Source organism: Pygoscelis adeliae, unplaced genomic scaffold, assembly GCF_000699105.1.
Source record: "Pygoscelis adeliae isolate BGI_AS28 unplaced genomic scaffold, ASM69910v1 Scaffold168, whole genome shotgun sequence".
NCBI classification, from domain to species: domain Eukaryota; kingdom Metazoa; phylum Chordata; class Aves; order Sphenisciformes; family Spheniscidae; genus Pygoscelis; species Pygoscelis adeliae.
This window is the reverse complement of record NW_008825566.1, coordinates 2,589,148-2,603,809: the sequence shown is the minus strand read 5'-3', so window position 1 is coordinate 2,603,809 and position 14,662 is coordinate 2,589,148. Positions and strand designations below refer to the sequence as shown.

Here is a 14,662-nt window from a genome sequence, read left to right as displayed (position 1 = left end):
ACTCTTTCCTACTCAAGCCCCTTGCTCTGGGCACAGGACACAGGTAGGTCCTCGCCTTCCTGGCACTGCAGCCAGCCAGGCTGGCAGCCTGCCTAGAAACCAGCCTTTACCCAAGGAAGATACTCACAGGGGCTAAAACCAAACCCCAGGGTGGCTGGAATTTTGTTCTGAATGTGGAGCTAAAATGAGCATGCCTGGCACCAACTCCACTGAACGCAACCAGAAACCACAGAAGAAATACTTCCAGATGGTGGTTCAGAATGAGCCTGTAAAAAAACCACTATCCCTCACGGAGACCTGCTCAACATGGGGACTGCAGTGCCCACAAGGGTTGGCAGAGCCATATTACAGTTACATTTCCCCCTCGCTCTGCTGAGTTCCTGTGTCCATGCCTCACCACCGCCAGCCAGCACCACTGGCCTGGGCTTCCAGCTTGGTATAGACAGTGATAGACACATTTGTCTCAGGCTGTGTGCATGTGGATAATCGTGGGCGGGAGGCACAAGGGAGCATTAGCTCCCATTTCCCTTTTCTTGGCACCGTTGGTATTCCCAGCCCACTCCTGCAGCATCTCTCCAGCTTCCACGTCAGCTTTAAGCACCTGGAGAGAGGCAGAAGCTCTGTGTGGGGAACATGAGCAATACCAGGCCTCCAGCAAGGTGATGAGGGAGAAGAATGGAGACCTCGTGGTCCAGGCCTATCTTCCTCTCACCATCCCGTCCAACTTTAAATGCTGCCATCTCTGGTGTCTACCAGTGCCAGCTACCTTGGGTTGAACAAACATCTAATAAGATGTTACTGGCCAGTTAATTGATGTTTAGACTGGCACAGCGAACCTCAAACCAAAAACTACTGGTTTAGGTCCTTCTTCACTCCTGCCCGGTGACAGAGAGGGCAGCTGCTCTCTTCCCATGCACACCTAGTGCCTACCAACCATGCCCAGCCAGCCCCAGCCTTCTACACTTCCTAGGTGTGCAGCACGAGTGGGACTTAATGTGATCAAGTGGTCTTAGACTGAGAAGAGACCCCCTCCTGCAGATCCCACCTGCGCGCGAGACTGCTGCTCCCACTGTCCTTCAGCTGGAGGTATCTCTGTGTGCTTGTCCACAGCCGTCCAGGTATGCCAGGGTTGCTTTGATGGCCTCGGTCCATACTAACATTGCTTACTCTGACTGAAGCATGGTCACACAGGCAGCTCAACAGGCAGCCTTGAGAAGGCAGGTGCCTCCTGCAAGATGTGACAATGACTGGGAGCAGGGTGGTAACTTCAGGTGTGCACTTCCCGAGCACCTACACCCTTACTGTAGAAACAATAGCAGCAGAATGGTGTAATTTCACATAAAGGGCATAAACTAGCCTAGTGCTCGTCACCGATATTCTGCCATTAGTATTAGTTGCTTTTTTATTCTTTTTAGTTGCAGTAAAAATAACTAGATGACCATTTTAGAAGTGTAGATGTGTCCTTTGGCCACCTCCTTCCTGGCCTTCTTCTACCCCAGTATACACTATTAGCAACTATACCCTCAGCACAATACCTCCAGTGTGCTGCTGCTGGGTTCCTGCTAATGTTATTTTTTCTTTGTCTTCTTCATCGTAGGGGAAATTTGCTGACTCGGACCCTAGCAGACGTTGTGCATAAAGAAGACTTTGTTCTGAATTCCGAGTATCTTATCACGCTGCTCGTCGTGGTGCCAAAGTAAGGCAATAGTGCGGGCAGACATGCTCAGTGTGGCATTGAGTTTCAGGCCTACGCACCGGATCCCGGTGATACTGTGTCAGGTTGGGGCAGCTCACCAGCGCCGTGGCTGGGGCACGGCAAAGAGGAAAGAACAGTTTCTGCCAAGGGTGGTGCTGGCACAAAAGAAAAAGACAAAGACTGCTCTGAATCTGGAGCAGGACAGAATCGGGATGTAGGTTTTTAATGTGGGTTCTCAAACAGCCTTCTGGTAGGAATAGTACAAGTTAAAAAAAAGAGAAAAACAGATTCTTACTGGAGCTTAGCCACTTACTGAAAGGAGTTAGACCTGTCAAATTCACAAGGCCTCTGCTGGCCATGTATTCGTAAGTGCCTGCACGTAGGATGACTGCCATCACCGTCAGTTGTGAAGTTACGAGATGTCCTTCTCAGAAGCCTACACAAAAACTTCCTCTCTGGATAGCCCTGTCCCAACACACACACATACAGTACCATCACTTTTCTGTCTGTGAAAAACATGTTACAAAAAGCTATCTGAGGTAAGTTTGTTGAGTTTATTATCTGCACGTTCTTTCAGATTCCCCCTATAAACAGACTTCTCACTTTGCAAACTCTTACCATCCCCTTGACCCCTTTCTCCCAGTGCTGGCACTTGCCATGTTTGCAGTGTAGCACCAGATCAGCTCTGGGATTGCACACAGCAGATGTACCACACCTACCCATGGATCAGGGGCAGCTTGTGCAGGGGTCCTGGAGCATGGGACGCTGTGTGGCAGCCTGGAAGTATGTGCCAAAAGCCACGTTCTTCCCACCATCAGCTTCCTGCTCTGGGCCCTTCCTCATGCCAAGACCCAAAGTCAGGATTGAGGGTACAGCATTGAGGGAAACATCTGCTGAGCTGGTGACCAGGAGAGGAAAGGATAGGAGAGGCTTAACGTATGTTAATCACATAACCCGGCACAAAGATCTCCCAACCCTTCTACCCTAAGCCATTAGCTTAATTAACTATCAACACATTTGCTTTCTAGTATATAGTATTTATTTACTGTGCTTTGTTTTGTGTTGCTCAAAGGTCAAGCTACGTACAGTGGCAGAAGACCTATGAATCCCTCTCCGATATGGTAGTGCCTCGCTCCACCAAGTAAGTGAAATTCCAAATGAAGGTCCCTGTTTGTTTCAGAGATCCCTGCCATATCAGCCCCTCAAATTGCTGATCATGGAAGGAATCACTTGTCTAATGCATGGGCTCCATGTTAATATATAGATTTGCCCAATCTCATTCTCAACTGAAATCAGAAATTACTCTGCTGAAGGGAAGTGCAGATGAAAGAAAAAAAATCATCACTGTTTTTTTTACAATTAGCTTGTTGTTCCCTTTTCCGGTAATCTACTTCTTTCTACTTTCAACCAGGGCCTTTGTTTTTTGTGTAAAACAGACAAACAATTTGTTACAGTAATCCAGGCATAATTCAGACACATGCAATCACATACAACTTTATGGAAACTACTATTTACAAAGATCAAACGCTATCTTTGCATCTTTAATTGCTTCCTGCTGTAGAATAGGATAATTCAGTGTACTGTCATTTGCATTAGCAAGTGCCATATTAACTTATCTTTTCACCTGGAGTTAAAAATCCTTCCTAGGAATTAAATATTCCACTGCTCAGCTCCCGCAGACCATGAGGTCCAATCCAGGGCCCAAGAGGAGACAGTGCCATTATCTGAAATGGAAGAAGTGGAAAGCACAGAGAAAGAAGAAAGCTGTGTGCTACTGCCTGTCTCAAAACCACACGTACATGGGAAGTGGGGGAACGTTACCAGGAAACACAGAGAAATCAGGCAGGCAGAACGTGTGTGTACTACGACGGGTTCAGGAACTCAACTTGTGGGAGTTCTACATTAGAGACAGCGTGGCTGGAGCTAGTAAAGTCTTTGTTCCCTATTTCAGTCACAGCAGTTCTTGAAAAGCAGGGTGTTGTTCGGCATCATAAATGAAAAAAAGAACTGCAAAAGAGAAAGGTAAAGAAAGCATGAGGGATTTGCTTTGTCAAATCACAGCAGTGAATTTCCCTCCCACAGAATGATTGCTGAGGATGCAGAGGGAGGACTCTTCACCGTGACCCTATTTAGAAAAGTGATGGATGACTTCAAGGCTAAAGCCAGGGAGAACAGGTAAGAAGCACTGATTGCTAGGCAGGGCAGGCTAGCAGACAGATGATGAGGATAAGGCGAGGCTTGTTCTGTGTGCGGTACAGCTGAATCCATCACTGATTTTTAGGACTTCTTCACTGTTTGGGCTGCTGCTGGCCCTAAAGCCACTGAGAAGGCAGGGTGGGAAGGAGCTGTGGTAGCAGATACAGTTACCCTATTTAAGCACCAAACTACAGATCCTGGAGTTGTCCTTCCTGCTGTCACGCTACTGACAGCAGGAAGCTTGCTTTCTGGGGGTGGCTTCAACTCCCACCCTCCACATACTTTAACTGGTTAAATGGCTAGCAACTTTGAAACATCCCGTACCTGCTTCTCCAGAGGCAAAAGAAATGAGTGTGCATATTGCTTGGACTATGGCTTGTGAGAGAAATGTAATTCAATTGTAGGTTCATGGTTCGAGAATTTTATTTTGATGAGAAGGAACTGAAATGTGAAAAGGAAGAGCTGATGAAATTAGCTTCCGATAAGAAACAACAATATGTAAGTAGCACATCAAGTTGACAGCCCACATAATGACAACCTTTGCTACCGGTGTGCCTAACCTCTCGCTCAGAAATGGCTTTATGACTCCTGTGAGCTCCATTTAGCCCAGAAAACTGGAGCACAGGATAGATAACACAACGTCACCCGAGTTTCTGATAAACTGGGAGCCACTAACAGGCTGCCTGAGAATTACCTCAGCAGCCCATGATGGCTTCAGTGGTGGTAGCTGTGAGCTCCTCACGCAGCGAGGGGATCACAATACTGTTGTGTCTGTTCTCATAGGGCCCGTTACTGCGCTGGCTGAAAGTGAACTTCAGCGAAGCATTTGTGGCTTGGATTCACGTCAAAGCCTTGAGAGTTTTTGTTGAATCTGTCCTGAGGTAAGCGGGTAAGCATGCAGCGCCGGCAGAGATTCCTGTAGAAGTCAAAATGTACAGCTCCCTTCCTGGGGCAGTTCCTTCATGGGAGGGAACAACCCTTACACACCACGCTCCAGAAGCTCACAGGAGACAATACAGATGGCCACAAAAAAAGTGACGTACAAAGTTGATGAAAAACAGTTCTTTGGGGGCACTTACAGGGAAGCGGAAAACAGAAAGACACTGTTTAGTTGACTTTCAGCTTCGAAAAGAAAATGCTTTCAGATAAGGAGGCAGCCCACCGCCACTGAGATTGTGCACCGCAGTGGGCAATCAGCTAGCATGCCAGGAGGCTGAAGGGGGAGAAGGGCAGGAGCGGAAAGGTGTGCCCCTTCCCAGCAGATGATCGTGTATGTTGATGTGTTTCAAGGTTTGGCCTCCCAGTGAATTTCCAAGCGATGCTGCTGCAGCCAAATAGGAAGTCTGCAAAACGCCTGAGAGATGTCCTAAACGTGGTCTTCAAACACCTGGATGAAGTCGCAGCAGCAAGTATAATGGATGTATGTATTCGGACTACGACTGCACTTGCTGTATCTTGTCTCAGTTTAGCCAAATGAACACTTTCACAGTCCAGGGATTAGAGCAAGCACCTGCTCACACCTTGCAATGCCAGGATCCCTGGATGCAGCTCTAATCCCTGGTGGTTACAGATTGGACTAGGGTAACAGGTAGGCTCAGATTATGGTGGAGGTGCGTAGAGATTGCTTACGTTTTCTCCTGAAGCATCTGATGTTTACAGCTACTGGACTGAAATAGGTCTGCTCAATTCTGTTAGTTCCTCTAGGTAAAAAGCTTCAAGTCTTCTGTAAACATTCAGATCAACACAAGCAAGAAAAATGAATTCAGAACTAAGTGCTAGGACCGTGACACCTCCACCCCTGTAAAAGGCTGTCATTGATTAAATACCTCAACCTAGGACTTCAGCAAGCAGCAGTACTTGCTTTCTCCCTCCCCATATCATGAGTGCACAAACAATTTAGGATAAACCAGTAGGTGTTAAAACAGCCTAAGTAAGATTCCCAGTGGATGATGTGAGAAAGAAATGAGTTGCTCTAGAGCTGAAGCACACAAAAATGCTACATGTTCATAAAGTTGCAACCAAGCATGAATTCTCAGTGCTAACTGCATTAGGCAGCCTGAAAACACCAGGCAAACACCACATTCTTAGTGGTGAATTCCTCATCCTAAGCACAGCAAATACAAAACTCCTTTCACCTGTGGAAGAGGAGTGCAAGAGCAATCCACTGTAGCTTGGAACTGTGCAACAGTTTGTTACTGGTACTAAAGCCATACTGTTTCCTTTTGCAGCCTGGCATGGACATCCCTGGTTTACAACTGAGTAATCAAGAATACTATCCTTACGTCTATTTCAAGATTGACCTCAGTCTTCTTGACTGCAGTTAAAGAAAAATTGCTCAAGCTTCATCTATTAATTTTCAAGACCCTAATGTTACAGTAAAACAAACTTTAGCTGCTGAAAGTCAAATTAAAATGCAGATGCTGTAGCAGGATAATTGCATAAGATCTTCCTCCCACTTCCAGTAACTTTTACAGTGACTTCAATATAAATCTCTCTTGTTCATAGTTTTATAAAAACATATTTCGGAGGCAGGAGGTACTATGGTAGTATTTATTTTTTTTGGTAAGTTACAAAGATGGAATATCTATTGGACTTGAAATAAAACAATTTAAAAAGTGTGGTGGCTAATGGATCTAAGTGTGCACAGTTTGTTTTTCTAACAAAGCAAACAAAAAACCCAAACAGAAAAAACAGAAAGCATCAGAGCAAAACCCCAAGTTCTTTGAATTTAAAAAAAGAAAAGCTTAAGAAAAATCCTCAGAATTGCTGTGAAGCTTACTGTAGTATGACTTACAGTCCCACATACTCTTAAGTTTAGTTTTTTGCCAAGACATTTCGGTTAGAACAGTTGCCCTGGATCTCAGCTGCTGGGATGACTTAGAGTTGGAGCACGCTTCCGGCACCAAATTAGCAGTCAAGCTGCTGTCGGCTACCGGTGGTTCTTACACGGCCCTTTCACAGGGATGAGCTATGGGCGACCTCTTAGAGACACTAGGTGACAAATACCCACATTAAGTTATTTCCTTGAAAGGAGGGGAAACTTTCAGTTCTTTCATTCCTTACTTATAAACAAGCTGATCACGTGAGGGTCACGTCACTAGACACCGATACACAAGACATGGAGAGCAACAAAATAGAATAGTATTTTTATTAAAAAAGCAGCAGCAGCCATCCCCATTCCTGATTCCCCTTCCAAGGAAATGGCAATTTCAAATCAAAACAATGCCAGATGGGAAGTGAAGAAATATTAGATCCAATTTGCTGGAGACAGCATCGTGGCGTTTTTCTGTTAGCACCTGGAAATCCTCATGCCCTAAAATGGGGATTAGCTTCACTGCTAATCCTGGGGAAAAGACCAAGAGCTCCCGTGTCTCCCATTGCAGCAGCAACCCCACTTCCCTTGCGTTAATGATCTTACAAAGTCTGGCACAAAGAAAGAGAAAGCCCCTGAGAAGGAATAGGAAAAGGAAGACTAAAGAGCATTTAAACTAAGATTGTCCATCTAATCAGGCTTTAGGCCAAACTGTCAAGATCGTTCACAGCAAGGGGGTGGTGTAGGACTCCCCTCTGCACCTACCTCTCTATTCTACAGTTCATTTTTCAAGAGTCATCCAAAATGGGATAGCTTTTATCATGTGCACCTTTGTTACTCTATACAAGACTAACACTGTGTCAAAAATATTTTGTTTTATTCTTTAATTAAAACAGAAGCTGACCAGGTTCCACCTCCATGAAAAATATCACATTTGAAATTGGTTACACTAACAGCCTCCAGTAACACTCAAACAGCACACTATCAACAAAATAAAAACAAAGATGTTCCAAAGAAATATCCATGTTGTCCTCAAAATATTTGTTACACAGAATACAATCAAGTTTACTGGTTATTGACAATTCATAGAATTTCTGCAATGTTTTCTTGAGATGCGTACAGTTCACTGCTGCAGTGCATCAAACAGCACGGTGTGTCACATGCTATTTCTCCATAAAAAGGCCACTGGAATACCCATCTGATTGTGAACCAGGTTGCAAACTGCTGCGCAAACTCTCCCAAGAAAAGAAGATTCCTGAAGATCTCACAGCTCATCTTTATCCCAGTCATCCAGATCCACATCACTGAGATCAATATCATCTTCAACCGGAAGCTGTGAAAAGGGGAAGGTTTTGAGCACACGTTTAGAAGCGCTTAACACTGGGATGTCACTGACTTTGAAAGATGCTTACTTCATCCCCCCGTCATCTCTTTCATTCATAAAAACTCGAAGCACATTAAGCACAGGACAAGTGATCAGAGTTTAGACTAGAAGGTTGTTTTCTACTAATAAAAATACTCCAGATAAAGGCAAATACAGATAAACTATGTAACAAAGCTACTACCACATTCTATATTTTAATTCCATCTGAAGTAGATCAAAGGATTGTAGTAACTTTGGTTTTTACAGCAATGTTGAACCTTAAGAACATACTCAATCACTGTGTTATTACACGGGCTTTACCTTACAAACTTCCTGACATTAAGACTCTGATGGTAAGGTCAGCACATTGCAGAACCAAAGTCTCCACAGATGTTCAGGTCTTGAATGCATACACTACCACCTCCCTTACTCAGCATGGGTAATAACAGGTTTCACCCTCGAGGGATTCAACCTTCAGATTACATCCTAACAGCTCAGCAGGAGTATGTGTCCACAATGTCAGGTGATGAAGCAGGTGAATCCTGTCCTGATGGCAGGATTTAGATAATGGGAAGCCATCAACACAACTTGCCACAATCTTTGAAGAACAAAAGTTTTCACATTGCCAGTTCTTAGTTACTCTATCCAGTCACTTCTGAACTTAGCAAATCATCAGCACTTTTAGAGATGGAGCACCTCTTACCTCACCATCTTTGCCATCCCAGGGTTCAACTGAATGAATTTTAGGGAAAGCTCCACCACCCACTGGTGCTGTAGAGCCACGACCAACAGACAGTTCCCTGAGAAAAGACAAGTAAAAGTTAAATTTAAGAAATTTTCCCAGTCTGCATCCACTTGGAACAGTGCCTGCTTCAGATAAAAGGAAGTTAACTTTGAAGTCTGCTTGCATCTCTTGAAGTAAATCTAAACTGTCTGGAAGCAAAAGCTTTTCAAATCGAGAAGCAGAAAGTGAAAAACATCCCTTAAAGCAGCATTGTGAATTTACAATAGGATCCAAAGAGACAAGCTATGTGAGCTACATTGTTTCGTATTTCAGCAGCGCCCCTTGTAACACTCATGGATAAACACAGTCCCTTTAACAGTATGTTGTGTATCACTTGAGGCAACTCCAAGAGGAGTCTGTAATTCTAGTTTTGGAAGTCACCTGCAACTGTTACTTGAAATCACTAGTGATCTTTTCAGCGGACTGTAAGCGTCCACAGGTTACAATGGGTATGAGGTAACCAGCTTCTGCGTTGAAACACCCCATCTTGCACTTGCTGGTTAGGCTTGCTCAAAAACCCTAACATTAAAATCCCGAAGAACTAATCCCTGTGCCTTCTTTCAAAGGCTAATAAGACTGAATAAGCATTCCTCCCTAGGTGGGGTCTACAATTTTTATCCTCTTCTCAGTGCTTGTTTCTTTACTTTTGGTCAACACTGTTGAGACTGCCTGCTAGATTACAGAAGCTGCACGCAGCAAGCTGAGTTAACAGCCAGCTACACCAACTGTGATTGTACTGCTTTCTCTAGGCAGCACAAGCTGAGCTGAAGTGTCAAGAGATTATTCCAGCAAGTATTGCTCTGCAGTAAGACAATACCAAACCAATTATCTAATGCAGTATAAGCTGTTAAGTTGGCTGTCATGTCTTGGAAGCACCATCCACCCTAACGGGGAAAAGCTTCCCTAAGATGGATTTCATAGGCTAAGAATTTGCCATGTCTGAGAAAGGCAGACATTTCTCTCACATGCATTAGTACAGACCATCTGGTATTACTCTTCTTGCATCTGAATCCTATATTTTACTTGATGCTCTGAGAACCTTCCCTTTTTGGTGTTAAGAAGAAAGTCTGATCACTTACACAGGTAAGAGAACATAGCACTGTTTCCATTAATCCAGCAGGAACACAGTTCAATTAATGGCTAGGTGGGGAGAGACTTCTGTATTTCCTTTTGCAATTCTGACTGTCCTTTGCCATTCTCCAAGCAAGGACATGAAAATAACACTGCTATGTAAGCTCTCAAAGGCTCTTACGACACCTTATGGCAGCTGGTGTTTCACCCAGAAGCAGAGTTCTCACTTCACTTTGACCAGGCTTTAAGTAACAGTTTAAGTTTAGCTACTCTGTTTCAGCTTCTTTCAGTGCTGCTGCTGCCTTCTGCCCTCCTCCCCGTTCCCTTTCCCCATTCAATCCTTCTCAGCACTGGCTCTTGCCCAACACGCAAGAGGCAGTTTCAGGGAACTTGAGCTGAGCAAAGAGCTACTGACTTTTTGGATGGATTGCTTCAGCTCCCCCCATTAGTTTATCAGATGCCAGTGAAATGGGGGTGGGGAGGGTGGGAGGGGGAAGACAGGACTGGACCAAACGAGAACAATGAACAGCAACATATAGAACCTCAAGAACCTCAGCAGCACCTATTCAGATTCCCAAACTAAGAACTTCCCAATTACTAACCAGAATGCATCATTTGAATTAAATAGTATTGATTACCGAATCCCATTAAATTCTTGGGTTACCAGAGAACCAGAATTTTTCAAGATCAAAACTCACTTCTGTTTTCAAACTGTTTTAAAAAGTTGTGCTAAAACTACCATTTAAGTCTGAATGTCCAACTTAATTCTGTCCGCCACAAAAAGGTAGATACTGCTTTATTAGTTCCAATCCTCACTGAAATCATTCCCTTACTCCAGTGAATGCTCGTCGTCTTAATTCTCTTAATGTGCAAGTCTTGTCTGATCCAGGAGAGCCTTATTTTGCTCTAAAGAGTCACAGTCCCAGTTACAGAAAGATTTAAGTCACTTAAAGATTTCATACCTGAGAAACTCATTAATCCCTTGCTCACTGAAAGATCCTTTCAGAAGGGCAAATTTCATCTTCCGAGCATTAATAGCTGCCATTGCTGGATACCCAAAGCCTCCAATCCCCAAAGAGCTCTCAAGATCTGACTGAGCACCTGCTTCTGTCCACAGCCACCTTGATGAAAAGATAAAATAGAAAATGAAAAATTAGAATAGGCACTACAGTCATTTTGAAATCACACATATCCTGCAACCCTGCAGAGTTCAAGCTGGGCTTTGAACTGCCCTTGACAGTGTCAGCTGTTATTGAAGTCAGCAGGGAATAGCAGGGTCCTGATCTTGAACGACATAACAGAAAAAAAGTCCCTCCTGAACAGCAGCGCTAGGCCAGCCCCATGCTCACAGCCACTGAAAGCTGGATCAGAAGAACAGCCATGAAAGACAGTCCAGGGAAAGAACTATGTTACCAATCCGAACAAATTGCTGCACTTGAGCCTATATTAAGCAAGGTTTAAAATGGGTCAAGCCACAGACCTAAACACAACAAGGTACTGCCCAAATCCCACTGTAGAGGATTTCTGGCCAAAGACCGCAAGACCAATACTTCATTCAGTATTAGTTCCTCACTGGTCAGGTCTCAGTTCCTCTAATGTTTAACAAGTCCCCTGAGGAACCTCTGGAATCAGCCAATCTCAGCATTTTCCCCCCAGGCTTTCATGCCATTTTGCCCCCTTTTCACAGCAGTCAGCGTGTCAGAACAACTCTCACTTCCCAGAGAAGTCCCAGAGATCCTAACATCCACCTGAGAGGAGGAGAAAAGGCAAAGCCTGCTGGCCTGCTTCTTTGAGAGCATGAAATTTGTTAACAACCTGCAATTTACTTTTTTTTTTTTGAGAATTCAAGAGTCATACTGGCAGACTTGCCCACCAGCAAAAGACTCTGAAAGAAACCGGATAAGTAGTGCCCTAAAATATTTTAGTATTCAGGACAGAGTAGAAGATCCTTAATCTGATCTCACTAATGCTTAGATATCACTTGCAAATGCAGGATTTGAGAGGTGGATAAAAAAATCAGCAGTTTATTCTAAAGCCACAGCATCCCCTCCCACAGTACAGTTAGTGAAATACCAAGATACACTATCCTGAACAAGGAAAAAACTCTTATCTGCAGGTAAATCACTATCATACAAATTCTATCCCGTTACCTCTAAGAATGCTTACATCTTTTCCAAGACGACCAGTCTACAATGACACTTACCCCCACATTTTCTTTTTGTATTTTTCAGCCATTTTTAACATGACATCCAGGTAAGAATTCCTCCCTGAAGCTCCTGTTTGTTAGACAGAATCAGACAAGTTAAAAACACAACTACATGCTTTAAGTGACAAATTCATACAGAAGTCTGCTTGCTTGTATATCTACCTGTGTCAAGAATATGAGGCAGGACAGAAATGATGCAGAGCTGATGAGCATCACACGTACTCTTCAGAACATCTTCACCAATTATCTAGAAGAAAGCAGCAGAAAGTCAATGAGAGTAAGAGTTGGTTACCCAGCTGTGACTGCATTTCCCTCCAACAGCCTATCAACTCCATCCTACAAGGTAATAAACATTGAAACAACTTGACACAAAAGCTTACAAGCCTCTTCTACTTCACTGGTCCCCCAACATAAGACTAATTACAAAGAGTTCACAAAGTCTTCTGTTGAGACTTGCAGCAACAGGAAAGTAAGCAGTACCAAATAAGGCTTGCAGAGAACACAGTAAGATGTCACTTCTTGCTCAAAGTCACCGTCCTTTGACCAGGGCTGGAAACAGCACACCCAGACCTGTGCATACGCCTGTAGGTTTCATCTGTGGCACTGCTAGCGTAAGGAGAGCCAGCAGGGTGCAGCATTTGCTGGAGATGAGGATATTTAATCAACTTTAACAGCGCCAATACCAACTTCGTGTGATCTACCTTAAAAGGGAATCAATCCATTTATCTACATCAGTGGTCTCCAAACTTTGATTGTGCACCGCTACCAGTACAAAAAACTTCTAAGCACGCAGCCCCAATATATGTATATTATATACATGTACTACTGTACTAACATTACATACATTAAGGCATACAGAAAAATAGACACTTTAAAAGGATAGCAAAGATGAAATAAACATAATTTTAATTTTTTTTTTTTTCTTTCTGCACCCCAATGGATTGTCTTACATGCACCCTACTTTGGAGATAACTGATCACCATTTCAAATCTACCAACATGAAGCCGAAACTAGAAGCCACCATACAGCGAGTGGAGTTTTTTGGACAACAAGCAAGATTAGTCATCATGCAACTTCTAATGGACGGCTTACAAGTGACAAAACCCTGCCCGCTTGTTGCAAGAAAAAAGATGGGGCACAGAACCCAAACTTTTCACCTGTTCCTCAAGAGAGGATTCAGACACCCTGGTACCATCCTGTAAGTGCCTTCACTGTATCAGTTGTGATAATCTTTCAGTCAACAACAAAGTCACAGTAAAAATTAAATAACAGAAAGCTGAATGACCAGACTTGTTATCCTTGACGTTCTCCTGCAAAACAGTGTGCAAGCAGCACACTTAGGCTGTTTTATTTACAGTTAATAGTCCTGTAAAACTGCTGCAAAGGATATGATGAAAAAGCAATTTGAGAAAATGATGTAGAGTACCTCCAGGAGCTCAGGTGGTGGGGCATTATCAGAAAACAGATCCAGAGCACGAGCAATGATATCAGATCTAGTTCTGCCACCATCATAATCAACAGGGTCTTCTCCCTTCTGGAAGATTTTAATTGTGGGAAATCCACGAATCTGCAAGACAAGTTTAAGCCATCAGCTCAAATAAATCTGAATATTTATGGTAGAAGTTATCTGCTACTTTGATGTGTTCTAGATTAAGAGAAAGGGAAGAGATTTAACACCTACATGAACCAAGTCTCACAGCATGTTTTGACTGTACTGGAACAATTTTGTATCTTCCTACTTGTGCAACAATTCGAAACAAGGCTAACATACACTGAAACACTGTTTCAAGTTTTAGGCCTGATGAATCCGCAATAGTTTTGTCCTGGTTTCAGCAGGGATAGAGTTAATTTCCTTCCTAGTAGCTGGTACAGTGCTGTGTTTTGGATTTAGGATGAGAATAATGTTGATAACACACCGATGTTTTAGTTGTTGCTAGGCAGTGCTTACACTAGTCAAGGACTTTTCAGCTTTCCATGCTCTACTGACTGAGAAGGCTGGAGGGGCACAAGAAGCTGGGAGGGGGCACAGCCAGGACAGCTGACCCCAACTGGCCAAAGGGACATTCCATACCATGGGACGTCATGCTCAGTACATAAACCAGGGGAAAGCTGGCCGGGGGGGCCGCTGCTCGGGGACTGGCTGGGCATCGGTCGGTGCGTGGTGAGCAACTGCACTGTGCATCACTGCTTTGTGTATTATTGTTATTATTTTATTTCAATTATTAAACTGTTTTTATCTCAACCCATGAGTTTTTCTCACTTCTACTCTTCCAATTCTCTCCCCCATCCCAACGGGGGGGGCGGGAGGAGGAGTGAGCAAGCAGCTGTGTGGTACTCAGTTGCCAACTGAGGTTAAACCATGACAAGTTTCATCTCAGTTTCAACGCACCAAGCACTGCAGTTAAGTACCAGGAGGACTACCTTAACTCTTTGTATTTCTTAGACATTAGTTTCCCTATTTGTCTGTGGGGAGGCAGCACTGTGCCTACATGGCAACAAATGAACTTTAAGCTCCCTCTGCTACACTTCCAGTA

At 43.8% G+C, this 14,662-nt stretch overlaps 2 protein-coding genes across 2 annotated transcripts in view; one reads left to right on the top strand and one right to left on the bottom strand.

Moving 5' to 3' along the window:
• The window catches only part of ATP6V1C2 (ATPase, H+ transporting, lysosomal 42kDa, V1 subunit C2), a 21,294-nt gene extending 14,676 nt beyond the window's left edge, over positions 1–6,618 (top strand). Inside the window, exons 6-12 of the mRNA XM_009332488.1 lie at positions 1,598–1,696; positions 2,769–2,837; positions 3,779–3,871; positions 4,297–4,390; positions 4,676–4,773; positions 5,183–5,312; positions 6,121–6,618. Coding sequence (XP_009330763.1) covers positions 1,598–1,696; positions 2,769–2,837; positions 3,779–3,871; positions 4,297–4,390; positions 4,676–4,773; positions 5,183–5,312; positions 6,121–6,216 — 679 coding nt within the window. The 3' untranslated portion in view covers positions 6,217–6,618. The remainder of the gene's footprint in view (positions 1–1,597; positions 1,697–2,768; positions 2,838–3,778; positions 3,872–4,296; positions 4,391–4,675; positions 4,774–5,182; positions 5,313–6,120) is intronic.
• A 393-nt stretch (positions 6,619–7,011) lies between these two features.
• Positions 7,012–14,662, bottom strand: part of PDIA6 (protein disulfide isomerase family A, member 6) — a 13,410-nt gene continuing 5,759 nt past the window's right edge. The window contains exons 7-12 of the mRNA XM_009332505.1: positions 13,555–13,695; positions 12,291–12,375; positions 12,126–12,198; positions 10,885–11,043; positions 8,771–8,867; positions 7,012–8,037 (exon numbers count right to left, since the gene is read on the bottom strand). Of these exons, the coding sequence (XP_009330780.1) occupies positions 7,969–8,037; positions 8,771–8,867; positions 10,885–11,043; positions 12,126–12,198; positions 12,291–12,375; positions 13,555–13,695 (624 nt within the window). The 3' untranslated portion in view covers positions 7,012–7,968. The remainder of the gene's footprint in view (positions 8,038–8,770; positions 8,868–10,884; positions 11,044–12,125; positions 12,199–12,290; positions 12,376–13,554; positions 13,696–14,662) is intronic.